General features: G+C 48.5%; 1 protein-coding gene across 1 annotated transcript; it reads right to left on the reverse strand.

The window, feature by feature from the left end:
* Positions 1-693: 693 nt before the first annotated feature.
* TMEM221 (transmembrane protein 221) lies at positions 694-7,069 on the reverse strand. The gene is made up of 3 exons (XM_081895835.1): positions 6,556-7,069; positions 2,268-2,353; positions 694-1,307 (listed from the first exon to the last, which is right to left on the reverse strand). Exons 1-3 carry the CDS (start codon positions 6,864-6,866, stop codon positions 787-789), a joined length of 918 nt encoding a protein of 305 aa, XP_081751961.1. The 5' UTR covers positions 6,867-7,069; the 3' UTR covers positions 694-786.
* Positions 7,070-18,131: the final 11,062 nt, after the last annotated feature.

Here is an 18,131-nt window from a genome sequence, read left to right on the forward strand (position 1 = left end):
TTGAACAGCCTCATCCCTGTACAGTGGTACCTCAGGTTAAGAACTTGATTCGTTCCGGAGGTCCGTTCTTAACCTGAAACTGTTCTCAACCTGAAGCACCACTTTAGGTAATGGGGCCTCCTGCTGCCACTGCGCCACCGGAGCATGATTTCTGTTCTCATCCTGAAGCAAAGTTCTTAACCTGAGGTACTATTTCTGGGTTAGCGGAGTCTGTAACCTGAAGCGTATGTAACCCGAGGTACCACTGTATACCTGAAGGAGTATCTCCACCCTCTTCGTTCAGCCCGGACACTGAGGTCCAGCGCAGAGGGTCTTCTGGCAGTTCCCTCCCTGCGAGAAGTGAGGCTACAGGGAACCAGGTAGAGGGCCTTCTCGGTGGTGGCACCCACCCTGTGGAACGCCCTCCCATCAGATGTCAAGGAGATAAGTAACTATACAGCTTTTAGGCAACATCTGAAGGCAGCCCTGTATAGGGAAGTTTGTAAGTGGTTGATGTTTTACTGTGTTTCTGTAGATGCTGGAAGCTGCCCAGAGTTGCTGGGGCAACCTGGTCAGATGAGCGGGGTATTATTATTATTATTATTATTATTATTATTACTACTACTACTACTACTATTATTATTTCAAAACCTCCTATGTGAGCGGCCACCACCTTGTGGCAGGGAGTTCCACCAATTAACCAGGCTGTGGGAATAAGGAAGAGTAAACGTCTTTAATAGTTGAGAGGCCTCCAGAGAACCAGCTGGCTCCCCACACACCTCTGCAGAGACGGGTTACCCATGTTTTCTACACCAAGGTTGAATCTTTCCCCGTGCCCGCCGTTTTGCGGGAGAGCACATTCCTCATTTCCTGTGTGACGCCGTTCCATGGCTTCCCGTGGGTTTGCAGGAGGCCGGACTCCACCGAGAGGGTCCGGTGCATCCGGGGAGCGCTGTAGCAATCCTTTTCCAGGGTTAGCTCGGCGCTCCCCGAGGAGGTGATGTTGCTGCTGGCCGGCGTGGTGAGGTGGGACTTCTGTTCAAGGAACGGCGGGTAGGAAAACTCCCGGTGAATCTCTGGGCGCGGCCGGGGAGCAGGCATGCCCTTGGTGTTGTTGAGGGGGGCAGCGGGCAGCTCCCCGCTACGGGCCGAGTCGTTCTCGTAGAGGGTGTGTGAGAGCTCGCCCTGGCTGAGCCCCGTGGCTTTGGCAGCGCGGATCAGGGCGTGCGTCACAGTGATGAAGAGGACCAAGATGCCCGACGAAAGGACGCAGGCGCTGGTGATCCCGGTTTCAGTCTCAAACTGCACCAACATGTACATGGAAAGAGCTGGAATCGAGGGTGAGAGGATGCAATTTAATCCACAGCAGTGTTTTTTTTTATACAGATAAAAAAGAGAATGCCTACACAGTAAACCACGGTTTGCTTTAACCAGATTTGACTCTTTTTGGACAGCACAGGAGGCCACTGCGGTTTGTTCAACTAGGGTTGCTATATACAGTATCCTCTTTTTCCTAGGCACAACCTCTTTTTCATGGGTATGTAAAATGAGAGCTGTCATAGCGATCCAAAGTTAAAGTCGGCAAATGTGTCCTCTTTTTGCTCTTCAAAATATAGCAAGCCATTTCAACAAATCTGCAGCAGTGATTTTTTTATATATATAAAAAAGATAATACTTGCACAATAAACCATGGTTTGCTTTAACAACATTTGACTGCCGCCGCGCCGCTGGAGCATGATTTCTGTTCTCAACCTGAAGCAAAGTTCTTAACCCAAGGTACTATTTCTGGGTTAGCGGAGTCTGTAACCTGAAGCGTCTGTAACCTTAAGCGTATGTAACCCTAGGTACCACTGTATACATCAGTGATAAAAAAGAAGTCTGTACAATAAACTGTACAGCCCACCCTGTGGAATGCCCTCCCATCAGATGTCGAGGAAATAAACAACCAACTAACTGACTTTTAGAAGACATCAGAAGGCAGCCCTGTTCAGATGTGTGACATTTTAATGTATTTTTAATCTTTGTTGGAAGCCGCCCAGAGTGGCTGGGGAGACCCAGCCAGATGGGCGGGGTTCAAATAATAAATTATTATTATTATTATTATTATTATTATTATTATTATTATTACATTTCAGGGGGTTGTACTAGATGACTCTAGGGGTGTCTTCCTATTCTAGGGGTCCTGAATTAGAGCCAGCTTTCTTGAAAGCGCTTTTGCACTGGTCTCACCAGCAGAGGGCGGGCAAGAGCTAGTCTAAGGAGTGGGCAGGGGGAGGAGCCAAACTCACCTGCCAGGTAGGCCGAGACCCCGCAGCAAAACAGTCCCACGGCCACGTGACGCACCTTCCGGCTGTCCACGAGGAACCAGTCGCCCCTGCGGCAGGAGGATCAGAAATTCATTTTCACGTATTTATATGCAACGCCTCCGTGGTATCGCCTCGAGCTTTAGGGAGTTACATCAGCGAAGCAGGGGCTGGGGGTCTCTGCCCCAAAGAGATTACACTCTGCACCAAGCTAAGCAGTGGGTTCCTTAGCTGGGATTCCTGCATTGCAGTGGGTCAGACTAGATGACTCTTGGGGGTCCCTTCCCTATGATTCTAATGCATGGTGTGCTCTGTGTGTTGCCCCTTCCCAAATCCTTTGTAGCCTCTCGTTCCTTCTCCCTCCCTCTGACCCGGCAGTGCTCTTCTTAGACCACTGAGCAGACCTGCCAAACTCAACAGGCCTGGCGAACGTTTGATTTCAACACGTCTCCTTTGAGTAAGACCCCTCACTCCCCTCCGGTTCATGCTAAAGCTTCGAGAAATATTTGTCCTAAAAGTGTTTCCGCAGGACATGGGGTGTTTTTTTCTGGATGGAGGGTGGTGTTAACCCCCAGTGCCCCCCAAGAATAAATCAAATATTTGCACCTCAATCGGTAACTGTGGAGATGAGGATGGGGGGGACGACAGACGCCCCCACGTGAATGGTGTTTTTTAAAAACGCAACGTTGCAAAAGGACGGTGTCTTGGGAACAGAGAGAAAATATTGGACGCCCTGCCTGCTCCTTCCTCGCCTGCCATTGTCCCCAAGAATAGAGAGAGCTTTGTTTTGACCGTCCCCTACTTTCCCAAAAAAAAGGAGGGAGGGTTCGCTGCAGGCCTGGATGGAACTTTGTTTGCAAAACTCTGAGAAAAAAAGGAAAATGAAACAGGGAGAGAAAGCACGGAGGGGAGGGGGACTCTCAGAAAAGAAAACCTCAAAGTGGTAATTCAGAATGACAGCGGCAATGTGGGAAAAGTTGGCGGACGTGAGCTGGAGGGATAATGAGCAGAGTTTCTCATATGGCAGGAATTTCTGGACGGGTGCGGATGGGGCCCCAGCACTTTGCAGAGTAACGTAAAAGCCAGTATCATGCAATGACTGATTAAGTACAGAAATTGCTGCAGCGGCTGCCAAATCTGTCCTTCCTGTAAATGTGTTGTTGCTGTTTTTAAAAAACCAAGTTTCTAGACCACATGACAGAAGGTGTGCCTGAAAGTGCTCCAGTATTTTTCGATTATGGATGGTTCACCAGCTATAGCTCTTTAAAAATAAAAAAGGCAAAAAATCCCTAAGTTTCTAGGTCTTACTGACTGTACTCGACATTGCAGGGCCCACTTCAATCTGGTTCAACTTCTGGACCTTACAGTGTGCTTGAAAATGTGTGGGCAACGCTTGCTTGAATCTGGCTGCATGAGCGAATGCTTTTTTTAAAAAAAAATGTTTCTGGATCTTTTGATCATAGACATGCCTGAATATGTGGGCAATGCCTGCTTGAATCTAGGGTTTGTGTGGCTTTTAAATCAAGTATTTATCACTATGGAGATGAGAGTGTTTGAACCTTGTTTCTAGACCTTGTTGTGACACGAGATGTGCATGCAAGTTTCTAGACCTGTGTGTGTATGTGTGTTTAAAAACCCATGTTTCTGGCCTCATGACACTGCACCACATTCATGAAAGCATACCCTCCAATATTTCTCCAATGAAATAGGGACATCCTATTGCATAATAATAATAATAATAATTTAATTATTTATACCCTGCCCATCTAACTGGGTTGCTGCCACCACTCTGTGTGGGTTCCAACATATATAAAAACATAATAAAACATCAAACATTAAACAACTTCCCTCTACAGGACTGTCTTCAGATGTCTTCCAAAGGTTGTCTAGTTACTTATCTCCTTGGCTTTGGGAGGTCATATAACTCCAGCTCTCCAACATTTCTCCGATGAAAATAGGATGTCCTAAGGTGAAGCGGGACATTCCAGGATCAAATCAGAAACTGGAATGGCTTCTGTAAGTCCTGGACTGTCCCTGGAAAATAGGGGCACTTAGGTCTATGAAAGTTTGTAGAACTTAGGTGTGTGTGTGTTTAAAACATGTTTCTAGATTTCATGACACTTGACATGCATGAAAAGTTTCTAGTCCCTATGACTATGTGTGTGTGTCTGTGTGTTTAAAAAACCAAGTATCTAGATCTCATGATGTTGGACATGCACTGATGTGTCTCATGCTTCTAGGACAGCTCAGTCGGTAGTGCATGAGACTCTTAATCCCAGGGCTGTGAGTTTGGGCCCCGTGTTGGGCAAAAAGATCCCTGCATTGCAGGGGCTGGACTAGAAAACCCTCGAGATCCGTTCCAACTCTACAGTGCTATGAATCTATATTGATTTTTATCCTTTGAATATTTAAAAATACCTGTTAATTTCAACGAATTGCTGTACATCCCTGTGAACCAGAGGTTAGCTTACAATCAAGAAGTACGTACATTTTGTAAATTTAAAAATAACAATTAATCTGGCATGAGACTCTTAATCTCTGGGTCATGGGTTTGAGCCCCAGGTTGGGCAAAATATTCCTGCCTTGCAGGGGGTTGGACTAGATGGCCCTCAGGGTCCCTTCCAACTCTGCAATTCTATGATTCTATGCTTCTGGGTCTAGGCATTATGACTGGATGTGTGCATGTTTAGAAATCCAAGTTTCTAGACCTTATGATGACCTTCAGGGAAGTGCCAGGGCAATGCCCGCTTGAATCTTAAACACCTGCAGTTGTGGCACCAGTTCAGCCAACTTGCTCTCTGCCTTCTGCTTCCAGCAATTTAACCCTGACCTCCTGACATCCCAGCGTGTCGTTTCTGAGCCGTGCTAACGCATGTAATGCATGGCGGATGCCGTCGTTTCTTTCGTGTTTGGAGACAATTTGGACATGCCTTTGGTTAATGATTTGGCGGAGGGCTACAAGGGGCAAGGAGAGGCGGGAGCGTGAACAGCCACCTTTGACGAAGGTGAGCCAGACCCGGCCTCTGGGTCGCGTGCTCAGAAGAAGGCCTTTCTTCTGGGAGACCTGTAATAAACTCGGGGGCGACAAGACCCCGGAAGCCTATGGCGAGTTAATTATGCCGAGTTCTTTGGATGAGTGGACAGATTTCATTGATATCCCATACATACTGGTAGAGCCTGAGACCCCTTAGTCTCAGGGTTGTGAGTTCAAGTGCCACGCTGGGCGAAAGATTTCTGCCTTGCAGCAGGTTGGACTAGATGACCCTCGTGGTCCCTTCCAACTCTGCCATTCTATGATTGTATCTCGCTTTTCTTCCAAACCAGCTCAGGATAGGACAGCAACAGACTGAGGTTGAATCCTGACAAAACAGAAGTACTGTTTTGGGGGGACAGGAGGCAGGCAGGTGTGAGGGGCTCCCTGGTTCTGAATGGGGTAACTGTGCCCCTGAAGGACCAGGTGCGCAGCCTGGGAGTCATTTGGGACTCACAGCTGTCCATGGAGGTGCAGGTCAATTCTGTGTCCAGGGCAGCTGTCTATCAGCTCCATCTGGTACGCAGGATGAGACCCTATCTGCCTGTGGACTGTCTGGCCAGAGTGGTGCATGCTCTGGTTATCTCCCGCTTGGACTACTGCAATGCGCTCTATGTGGGGCTACCTTTGAAGGTGACCCGGAAACTACAACTAATCCAGAATGCGGCAGCTAGACTGGGAACGGCTGCCAGGACCGTTCATTGCCTCCCAGGCAATGAAAGACCTACATTGCCTCCCAGTCCGTTTCTGAGCACAATTCCAAGTGTTGGTGCTGACCTTTAAAGCCCTAAACGGCCTCGGTCCAGTATATCTGAAGGAGCGTCTCCACCCCCATCGTTCTGCCCGGACACCTGGGTCCATCTCCAAGGGCCTTCTGGTGGTTCCCTCATTGCGAGAAGTGAGGTTACAGGGAAGCAGGCTGAGGGCCTTCTTGGTAGTGGCTCCCGCCCTGTGGAACGCCCTCCCACCAGATGTCAAAGAGAACAACTACCAGACTTTTAGAAGACATCTGAAGGCAGCCCTGTTCTGGGAAACTTTTAATGTTTGATGTATTATGGTATTTTAATTTTTTTGGAAGCCGCCCAGAGTGGCTGGGGAAGTCCAGCCAGATGGGCGGGGTATAAATAATAAATTATTATTATTCTTCGAGATGGCTTAAGAGCCCCCTCCCGCCCAAAGTAGCCAACTTCAGACCGATGTCCCGTCCCCCCCGCGCCCCCCCTTGGCCCGGCCAGTACGCACCTGTCGGGCCCCAGAGCGCCCCCCGTGGGCGCGCACCGCTCGGCGCCGCAGTAGCCGTGCAGGAGGCTGAGCAGGAGGCAGCTGAGGCTCAGCACCAGGCAGAGCGAGGCCAGCACCGCCGACAGCGGCAGCAGCACCCGCCGCGCCCCCTCGGGGAGACCCGCCGCGCCCGCCGCCCCGGCCCGGCTGCCCGCCTGGATCTGGAAGATGAGCATGGACGCCAGGACGGCCGTCAGGCCGGAGACGGTGCCGAAGAGCAGCAGGGCGCCCAGGGCGCGCGGCCCGTAGGGGGAGGGAGGGGGCGCCGGCATGGGGCCGGATCGGGGCCGGGGCGAGAGCGAGAGACGCGAGAAGAAGGTCCCTGGGCGCCGTCGAGGCAGCGCTCGGGAGGCGGAGGCGAGAGCGAGCGAGCGGGGAGGCGCCTCGAAGGGGTGGGCCGGTCATGCCGCCCCCCGGTCCCCCGTCGCGGCGCCGCCTGCGCACTTGCGCGCCCGAGGGACTAGCGCCTTGAAATCGGTCAACTGCAGCGGAGACAGAAGCCGGGACAGGGGGCGCTTGAAGGGCGGCGCGCGCGGGGGGCTGCCTGACCCTCACCCAGTTTCCCATCGCGGCTCTGATTCCCCCCCCCCCCTCCACTTGAGGGTCTTGCGCCTTGAAATTTGCCAACTGCAGCGGGGAGGGAGCGCAGAGATCAGGAGACGGGGGGCTCCTGTAGCGGAGGATGGAGGCGCTGGAAACATCGCCGCCGCCCATCGATCGCCCGTCGCAGCGCCGCCTTCGCTGCTTCCGCGGCTTAGGGACTAGCGCCTTGAAATTGACATACACCATGATTTTCTGGCAAACCTGGAACTAGACTTGGTAACCAAAACAAGGCTGATATTATGGACTTTGTCATTTTAACACCTGTGCAACCACTCATTCTGCCTGCCTCTTACAGTTTTGTTTTAATTTCCTCCAGCTGTTATCCTTGTTCCTTCTGGGGGGTGGGGGGGTGGAAATTAAAAAATGCCTAAAGAAACAGCAACCCTGTGAAGGAAGTTAGGCTGAGAATCAGCGACTTGGCGGTCCCAAGCAGCTGGCAGACCTCTTAACCGGACAGCAAACCACGTTGAGCAAAAGATTCCTGCCTTGCAGGGGTTGGACTAGATGACCCCAGGGTCCCTTCCAACTCCACAATTCAATGATTCTGCCTTTTCCTCTCCTTGAAACAGGGCAAGAGCCTGCCAGCCAGATGCATAGATTCAGGTGATAGCAGCCGTGTTGGTCTGACACAGTCTAAATATATATAAAAATTTAAAAAAAAAAACCTGTCCAGTAGCACCTTAGAGACCACCTATGGGAAAACTAGCGCTAATACACCCAGGAACCTCACCAAAATGCTGGAGAGGGTGCACCTCCACAGGCACATACCTCCACATGTGGTGGGAGTGCCCCAAAACCCAACTATTCTGGACAACAACCACAAGGGAAATATGTAAAATAACCAAGCAAGTATTAGACATCATCCTAGAACTGGCCTTACGAAACATCTTCCAAGACAACAATGCCCACTTACACCACAAGGAACTCATAACCCACCTACTTTCAGCAGCCAGAAACACCATAACCAGACACTGGAGAGACCTGTCAGGAGTAAGCATGGACCAATGGTACCAAATAGTATGGGAAACAGCCCTACTAGAAAAATTAACTAATAAACTAAAACTGACACGGGGACAAGCAGAAGAAGACGCCTTCACCCCGGTATGGCTCCCCTTCATCACATACACAGCCCCACAAGACAATGACAATAATCCACCAACAGCATAGAAATCCATATGGCTAACCTGATCCAGGTTTCATGCAGGGATTTACTGACCTTTGGGTCCTGGATTTGGGTCAGGAGATGATTGGAGTTGTGGGGGCCTTTGGATTTGGAGGAACTTTGAAACATGTCCTGGAATGTTACGTGGACCTTGGTTTTGACTATGGAGAGTTGGCTGACCTGTCGAGAAGGAATGGAAGCATTGTTGGGCCGGAGTCTCCCCGAGATCTGCTCTTCAGTATCAAGGAATATGAAGAAGACCTGCAGAAGGGACTTGGAAAAGAGTTAAGAGCCTCGGACAGGTTGATGAACTATATGGAATTGACCGAAATGACTGGCAGAATCCGAGACCAGGGAGAAGAGATGGTGGAAGAAGATTGAAAAAGTTTAAAGTTTATATATAGAAATACTGTAAAATTAATGAGTGCTAGAAAAATGTTGGAATGAAATTTTATGGCTTTAGTAGAAATGTTATAAAGGAGTTAAGCATAAACAAATACTTTAGCATTAATGAAAAATAAGGTTAAAATATGTTAAGATATTTATATGACAAAAAAATAGAGAAAGATGGAAAGGATTTGCTGAAACAATTAACAGAAGTGGAATACAAAAAGGGAGGTGAGAGGAGGTCGATGAAACAAGGGAATGAAAGATAGAGTAATGAAATGGTATGATGTATGTTTTTAAATTGTTGTTGTTTTGTTTTGTTTAGTTTAATGTGTTAAGGTTGTGTTTTGTATTGTTTATATATTGTCCTGTCCTGTCTGTTTTTTCTCTCTTTTGTTTTTTCTTTTCGCCTTTTTTCTTCTCTTTTTTTCCTTGTAAGTTTTAAAAGTAATAGATTTTTTTTAAAAAAAAAAACTGATCCGAAACACCCGCCCACCCCACTCACACACGGAAAAAAAAGACAACCACAGCCAACCACAAATGAACAACCGCACCCTGGGCCAACCCCAACCTCTCTCACCACCAAAGGAACACTAGTGAACAGCAGAGAACCTGCACAAGCAACGCTGACACCAAACCCCACATATATTAAGCAAAATAGAAACATTGCCACGCGACACCCCCACCTCCCCCCTTTTCTTCCTAATGTCTAAACAAATGAAACTGGTTTGTAAAAATGTTAGATGGAAAAGAAAAAATACGAGAGAGAGAGACATTGCACACATTTTTGTAAATCAAGAAAATCTTTAATAAAGAGAGAAAGAGAGAGACCAACTACATTTGTTCTTGGTATAAGCTTTCGTGTGCTGCCATCTGAAGGGAGTGCCCAAAAGAGCCTTTCTCCCCAGCGTGGGAGAGACGTCCGTGAGCGTCCGACCCAGACGGAAGGGTCAGCGGCCAGGCCTGCTTTCCGTGGGTGGCTTCTTCCGCCCCAGAGCTCTGTTGGGGGGAAATGGGAGCCAGCCTCTAATTTTGCGGGGAAGGGATTGTTGACCTTGGCAGGACAGGCCGTCTGGGCTCCTGATGCCATGCAGCCCCTGGGATTTTCCAGGTCCCACGTCGCCAGGATCAGAGATGATGCTCTGAAGAGGCCTGAATCGGGCTCGGAAAAGAGGATTTGTGACCATTTCTCTGCCCATTTCAACAGGTCCGGTAGGCTTGCAAAGAGCGCCACAGAAACCTGCGCCACCTGTTTGGCAGGGCGATGGCAGGGGGCCGTTTCCCTTTTCAATGTAAGCTTAGTACTTTTTATCACTTTTTGACATTTCATTTCACTTTGCAGCAACAAAACAGACAACAAAGAACACCTTATAACCTGATCCAATACAAAATGTCACGATAAAACATAGCTTGAAATTGGAACGACTTATATCAAATAAAGTAATATTCAATGATCTATTAGAATATAATAGCACACAATGAACTGGACTCTCAAAACAACAGAAAATAACAATTAAACAGAAATTCACTCTTAGCATTACGATAAATAATTACTGAACTATGGTCAGTAAAAATAACGGCAAGTCACAATGCATAAAATACCACAATACATACAAAACCATCAGTGGCGTAGCGTGGGGGGGGTGCAGGGGGGCCCGGCCGCACCAGGCGCAACATCAGGGGGTTAGGGTTAGGGGGCGCAAATCCACGGGTTAGGGGGCGCAAATTACTTGCCTTGCCCCGGGTGCTGACAACCCACGCTACGCCACTGAAAACCAGGGAAAAGGATCAGATTGAGAACATGTTTTATGACATGTAGCCTGAACTCAGTCCACCCCAAAGACGATGCCTTTCTTTGCAGAGCACATAACCTATGAAATTTTTGCCTCAAGATGTGGAATCACAGAACCATAGAGCTGGAAGGGACCCTGAGGGTCATCCAGACCAACCCCCTCCAGTGCAGGAATCTTGCCCGACATGGGGCTCGAACCCGTGGTCGTGAGAACAAGAGCCTCATGCTCTACCAAGTGAGCTGTCCTTCACTCTGAAAAGCATTAGAGGCTCTTAAAAACACATATAAAGTACATCTCCGCCCCCCCAGGAATCCTGGGAACTGTAGTTTACCCCCTCACAGAGCTACAACTCCCAGCACCCCTCACAAACAATGATTGCCAGGAAACTTTGTGCTTTACATGTATGACGCGAGGTTACGATGAGTGAATTATAGCGCCTGAAGAGGGCGCCAGGCCTTCTCCAGAGTCAACGGCAGGGAAAAACCCAGCAAACTCAGCAGGAAAAAACAGTCAGAACTTTTAAGATCAGAAATATTCCAGATGAGAATCCCTACGGTTGGTTTTTAAGATAATCTATAGTAGATCATTCACAATACTGGCTTATTAAAGAATCATAGAATTGTAGAGTTGGAAGGATCATTTCCCCCCAACCACCTGCAATGCAAGAATTGGCCAAGAGCCTGGAGGAAAAGAAGATAGGAGACCATCTACCTCAATATTGCCTACACTGACTGGCAGCAGCTCCCCAGGATTTCAGACTCGGGACATGGCCAGCCGTACCTGGAGATGCCGGGAACTGAACTCGGGAATTTCTGATAGCAGAAATGTGTTACAGAGCTACAGCCTTTCCCCAAACAAAGTGAGGTGGTTATTATTATTATTTATTGAATTTATATACCATCCTATACCTGGAGGTCTCAGGGCGGTTCACAGAATAAAATCAAAATGTAAAACCACAAAATACACAATCAAAATAAAAACAACAACCCAATAGGTAAAGGTAAAGGGACCCCTGACCATTAGGTCCAGGTAAAGGGACCCCTGACCATTAGGTTTACCTTCCTGCCATAGCGATACCTATTTATCTACTTGCACTTTGATGTGCTTTCGAACTGCTAGGTTGGCAGGAGCAGGGACTGAGCAATGGGAGCTCACCCCGTCGCGGGGATTTGAACTGCCAGCCTTCTGATTGGCAGGCCCTAGGCTCAGTGGTTTAACCCACAACGCCACCCGCGTCTCTAACAACTCAATAACCCCCCCATAAAATAAAACAAAACACATTTTAATTATTATTATAGGATGTCAACAAATCAACCAAAGGCCTGGTTAAAAAGGAATGTTTTTGCCTGGCGCCTAAAGGTGTATAATGAAGGCATGAGGCGAACCTCCCTTGAGGAGAGCATTCCATGAATGGGGAGCCACTGCAGAGAGGGCCCTGTTCTCATGTTGCCACCCTCTGGACCTCTTGAGGAGGAGGCACATGTAGGAGGGTCTCAGAAGATGATCTCAGGGTCCAGGTGGGTTCACATGTAAAGAGGCGGTCCTTGAGGTATTGCGGTCCTGAGCCATTTAAGGCTTTATAGGTCAAAACCAGCACTTTGAATTGGGCCCAGAAACTAATTGGCAGCCAGTGCAGTTGGACCAGGATTGGTGCAAACAGTCTTGCTCCGGTGAGCAACCTGGCTGCTGAATTCTGCACCAGATGAAGTTTCCGAACCATTCTTGTCCTCATGATTTTAAGTGGTTATTTTAAACAGGAAATTGCCTTCTACATAGTCAAATACAGCTGGTCCATGGAACTCAGTACTGTCCACACAGACTGGCAGCAGCTCTCAAAGGTTTTCAGTGGGGGGGGGGGGCATACCCAGTCTCTATTTGGCAGTGCCAGGAATCAATGCCTGCATTTTGTCTCTGGAACTGCAGACCCTCCAAGTGACCCTATTTTCCTAGATTGACAGAAGCCGTCCTGGCTTCTGATTTGATCCCAGAATGTCCCGCTTTTCCTTAGGACGTCCCTACACTGGTACCTCTGGTTAAGTACTTAATTCGTTCCGGAGGTCCGTTCTTAACCTGAAACTGTTCTTAACCTGAAGCACCACTTTAGCTAAAGGGGCCTCCTGCTGCTGCTGTGCCGCCAGAGCATGATTTCTGTTCTCATCCTGAAGCAAAGTTCTTAACCCGAGATACTATTTCTGGGTTAGCGGAGTCTGTAACCTGAAGCGTATGTAACCTGAGGTACCACTGTATTATCATCAGACAAATGTGGGAGGGTGGGGAGTTTGGTGACCCCTGAGCCAAGGAGATAAGCTACAACGTTTAGAAGACACTTGAAGGCAGTTTTTAAGGTTTAATGTTCTGCTATGTTTTATATACAGTGTCTATTGGAAGCTGCCCAGAGTGGCTGGGGCAACCCAGTCAGATGGGTGGGGTATAAATATTATTATTATTATTATTATTATTATTATTATTATTATTAAATAGGACATCCCTCTTTTCACTGGAGAAATGTTGGGGGGTATGTCAGCGTGCAGAATGGCTTTGACTGGCCGGCTAAACCAGGTGAGGGCAGCTCAAATCCTTGGTGACTTAGGGACATCCCTGCCTGCAAAGACAGGTTCTGGTGGACAGAGTGGATGAGGTCAAGAGGGGGTCCAATGGTCAAGAAGGCTGCAGAGGGAAGTGAGGGGCAGATGGGGCTCGTCCACCTGGGAAGGGAGTCCATCTACAAGAAGGAAACTCTGATCCTAAATCTCCACTGCCTTGCAGAATATCTTTGGGAGAAGATAAAGGCTCAATTCACAAGTTCACAAGTCCCTAAGGCGGTTGGACGGTGCCTTGTCCGCCTCCTTCTGGCAACTCCTGCAGCCAAGCTGGTGCCAAACATCTTGCTCTGCTTTCCTTTGGACCCCCTCAGCGAGGCCAAGAGGGGGGTCCTGTCGTCTGGGCAGCCCAGGACCCCCAGACCCACGGCCCAGGCTTGCACCCCGGGGACACAAACAGATGCCAACCATGTTCTGCCTTGAAGCCTAGACTGACGATGCTTCAACATGGGGTGCCCTCCGAGGCAGTAAACATGCATCTTTCTAGGGACTGTGGTTAAATCTTCCAATTCTGCAGAGAGGGGCAGGCAATTAACCGGGGTGTTAATGAACTAATCCTAATGGTTTAATTGCTAATCTTAATTGCTCCCAGAGATGGTGGAGGGAGAATCACTTCTGATGCATTTGTCCTCTGCAGACCCTGCTCCCCAAAAGCAGTGTACAGCCCTGTTTAGGGAAGTTTTTAATGTTTAATAGACTATTGTATTTTTATATTCTGTTGGAAGCTGCCCAGAGTGGCTGGGGAAACCCTGCCAGAGGGGTGGGTTATGTATGTATGTATAAATATATTAATATTATTATTATTATTATTATTATTATTATGGACCTCCCCCCCAAATCAGTTTACTGTGCAAGTAAACTGGTCCTGAGGATAGAGAACGACTGTGGCCAACATCACGTGTGCACTGCTTCCCAAACCATCAGTCAATGGGAGTGTGTACATAGCCCACGAGTCCAGTCCTCATGCAGGTGAAGAAAGGGCTAATGCAATTGAATCTTGACAGCTGCCTAATCCCAAAACAGAATTGGGGGGGGGCTAGGTTTGCAGGGACGCGGGTGGCGCTGTGGATTAAACCACAGAGCCTAGGACTTGCCAGTCAGAAGGTAGGCAGTTCGAATCCCCACAATGGGGTGAGCTCCCGTTCCTCAGTCCCTGCTCCTGCCAACCTAGCAGTTCAAAAGCACAAAGTGCAAGTAGATCAATAGGTACCGCTCTGGCGGGAAGGTAAACGGCGTTTCCGTGCGCTGCTCTGCTTCGCCAGATGCGGCTTAGTCATGCCGGCCACATGACCCGGAAGCTGTACGCCGGCTCCCTCAGCCAGTAAAGCGAGATGAGCGCCGCAACCCCAGAGTTGGCCACGACTGGACCTAACGGTCGGGGTCCCTTTACCTTTACTAGGTTTGCACAGTTGAAGCCCATAGAGGGATCTGCTCTGGCCACATCTCAAACAACGGTGTTGTAGGGTTGGAAAAGGTTCAGAAAAAAACCCCAAATTGACTCCTGCTGTGGGGCTTTTTACTTTAGAGAAAAGGTGAGGAAGAGAGGACAGGATAGAAAATTTCAAAAATATGCATGGAATGGAGAAAGTGGGTAAGGGGGGGGACTCTTCGCTGTTCACTTTCTCTGCACCACAACAAATTTTAAAAAACTTTACTGTTTATAGAAGTTCTGCAAGTTTTTCTCATAACATTAGAACTTGTAGACGTCCCATTAAGCTCAATGTCTGATGATTCAGGACAGATTATATATACAGATTCATGAAGTGCAGTTAAAACTACAGAACTCCCTCCCACAGGAGACAAAAATGGCAAACCAGCTTAAATGGCTTTAAAAGAGGACTGGGCAAGTTAGCAGAGGAATCAGAGAAATGTCAAGTTGTAAGGGACCCTGAGGGTCCTCCAGCCCAACCCCATGCCATGCAGGAATATGCAGCTATCACCCCATATGGGGATCGAACCTGCTACCTTGGCATTATCAGCACCACACTCTAACCAACTGAGCTATCCAGACCTATTGGTGGTTCCTGGCCTTGCTGGCTCTGCTCTGCCTTTATGATCAGAGGCAGTATAAAGGCTTCTGAATCTCCGTTGCTGGAAGGAGGGCTCTTGCGCACTGATCCTGCTTGTGGGTTTCCCATTGAAGAGGATGCTGGACGAGACGGCACCTTTTGGCCTGATCCAGCGGGCTCTTCTTAAGTTTTTATTTTGTTTTGTTTTGCATTAAAACCCCCCTTTCTGTCATAATGTTTGATTGGTTTCATTTTACCTTCCAGTGTCCGTCATAAAATACTTAAAAGCGGGACTGAGTTCCCTAACCTTTTAAAAAATTATAGAGATAGATATAGATGGATAGATAGATAGAGATAGATGATAGGTAGGTAGGTAGGTAGGTGATAGATCAGGGGTCAGCAACCTTTTTCAGCTGTCGGCCGGTCCACCGTCCTTCAGAACATGTGGCGAGCCAGACTATATTTTTGGGGGGAAATGAACAAATTCCTATGCCCCACAAATAACCCAGAGATGCATTTTAAATAAAAGCACACATTCTACTCATGTAAAAACATGCTGATTCCCGGACCGTCCGCAGGCCGGATTGAGAAGGCGATTGGGCCGCATCCAGCCCCTGGGCCTTAGGTTGCCTACCCCTGTGATAGATAGTCTGGGGGGTTAGGATGGATATACACTCAATGCCTGAGCGCAAAACCCACCTATATCTGTGATCAATAAAGTTGCAGCCGTTTCTAATCCAGATCTTTGTTGGCTTGAGTTTATTGATCACATCTTACCTTTAGCCGCTGCCGGTGCGTTTGTGTGTGTGACACTGTGACTGGGCCCACAGTGAACAAAGAAATAAACTTCGTGGTGAGTTCTCCCACCTTTCCCCCCCCCCCAGAAAAAACCCACTGCTTTAAGAGGAAAGGGAGTACTGAAAAATGAGAGAAAGGAACAAGCTGATCATCTCTCTTTCGAAGGACGCAGGGTACCAGATCAGCCCTTTCCAGCTCCCTCCTACTCTCCTGGCCTCCTGCCAACCGGGCGCATGTAACCGGAGGCTCTGGGTTGCATCAGTTTCCCCTCCAGCGCTTGTAAACAGAAAACTTTCTCTGGGGACTCTCTGGCTGCCTCTCGTTCTCCAAGGATGGGGGATTCAGCAACCAGAGAGACCTCTCTTATCAGAGAGAGAGAGAGAGAGAGGTTTGCCGTGCACGATGGAAAGAGGAGCAAGCTCTCTAGTCTTGCACAGACATTGTTAAAATCAGAGAATTATAGAATTGCGGAGTTGGGACCCCCAAGGGCCTTCTAGTCCAGCCCCCTGCAATGCAGCAACCTTTTGGCCAATGTGGGACTTGAACCCACGTCTCTAAGATTAAGAGTCTCGAGCTCTACCAGTTGATTTGGAGTTCCAGTATGAGGTTGTTAGAAGTGAAGCATGGGGGAAATGGGGCAATCTTTATTCTGGATTAATCCGCCTGGGACACAGTTGTCCCTGTTTGATAAGATTGCAGGCCTTTCAAGCGTGAGCTCAGCAAATTCGGACCAGATTTTAAAGGGCTAAAATGGGGCTGCAAACTTGAACTGGTGTATGTCTACAAAATGAGAAGTGGGGGATCCTGTCACTTGTACTAAATCAGCAGCTTGGGGGGGGGGGAGTAACACCAAGGGTCCAAGAAATACCCTTCACACACTGCATAGTTAAACTATGGAACTCTCTGCCACTGGAAGCAGTGATGGCAGCCAACCTACAGATGGCATGAACGAGGATTAGAGTAATTCATGGAGGAGGAAGAGGTTGCCAATAGCTTTCAGCCACGATGCCTAGGCATCAATTTGGCCTGATCCGGCACATTCCTGCTATTTTCTTACTCTGGGGCAGAATCTCCTGCAGGGCCTCAGATTTTCGTTTTCCGCATTTCTTGTGCCTTGAGGCGTGTGTCTCTGAGAACGCAAAGAGTGCTTGACTGCTTGAGGAAGACAACCACACATGTCTGTGTGTGACACTGCCTCATTGTCCTCCTTGCCAACTGCACCCAGACTTTTAAAGGGAGGCAGTTTGTCTACATTTGCCTGGTTTTTCTCCTATTAGGTTTTCTTTGTAAGCTCCTCCAAGTGCAGAGAAATTTGTTGGTTTAAATTATTTTAATGCCACTTTGGCTAAAAACCACAACAAGGCACCCTCTCCTCAGGCTTGCAAATGACAAGCTGAAAAGATAACAGCACAAAAGGAAAACGGATTGGGAGGGAGAAAGAAATAAGCAAGTTCAAAGCCAAGTTCTTAGCTACCTGTTATCAGTGTAACTCTGTAAACTGCATCCACCATACTCTGAAATCAATGGCACAGCTACCTTGATTCCAGTGGGTCCCTTCTGAGTGGGAAAGGACCACAGGGGCCATCTAGTCCAGCCCCCTGAAATGCAGGAATCTTTTGCCCAACCCACGACCCTGAGATTAAGAGTCTCATGCTCTGCTGAATGACTATCCCAGTGTTCCATTTACCTGTTTATTACATTTATTAAATTCGCATACCCACCCACCCCATCCAACCAAGATTTCTGCGTGGTGTACGCAAAGAATAAAATACAATTCATATTTAAAAAACAAAAAGCCAAATACAACAAACGAGCTAAATGAGAAAACACAGAATACAACTCTTTAAACGCAGTGATTGCTTCCCTCTCTCTTTGCTTTACAAAGGGAACATCTTTAAGCACATCGCGTGTCCGACTCACGTGTGAAAGCGGCGTTTCAGAAGCGTGTCTGAAACCACGTGGTGGGCGGGGCCAGCAGGCGTTCTGAGGGCGGGGCGTGAGCGGAGGTTTCTGTGTACCTTTCTGCCCGCCCCACCCCTCTCTCTCTGTCAGCCATTCGAGCCTGCATATGCAAACGACCCGGCGAATCCGGCCCAATCAGAAAGCGAGGGGGCGCGGCTATGCAAAAGAGGAGCCTTCCCATTCCGAGCCCAGAGGCTGGAGGCGAGGGAGGCGCGCGAGCTTT

Source organism: Podarcis melisellensis (genome assembly GCF_964234715.1).
Source record: "Podarcis melisellensis genome assembly, chromosome: 18".
Lineage (NCBI taxonomy): Eukaryota > Metazoa > Chordata > Lepidosauria > Squamata > Lacertidae > Podarcis > Podarcis melisellensis.

Bases quoted from the DNA above. Each gene is read 5' to 3' on its own strand.
- TMEM221 (XM_081895835.1), bottom strand. From the start codon at position 6,866: ATGCCGGCGCCCCCTCCCTCCCCCTACGGGCCGCGCGCCCTGGGCGCC. The intron at 2,354-6,555 runs GTGCGTACTGGC...CTCCTGCCGCAG, and splicing joins GGCGCTCTGGGGCCCGACAG to GGGCGACTGGTTCCTCGTGG. The intron at 1,308-2,267 runs GTGAGTTTGGCT...CCTCGATTCCAG, and splicing joins GGTCTCGGCCTACCTGGCAG to CTCTTTCCATGTACATGTTG.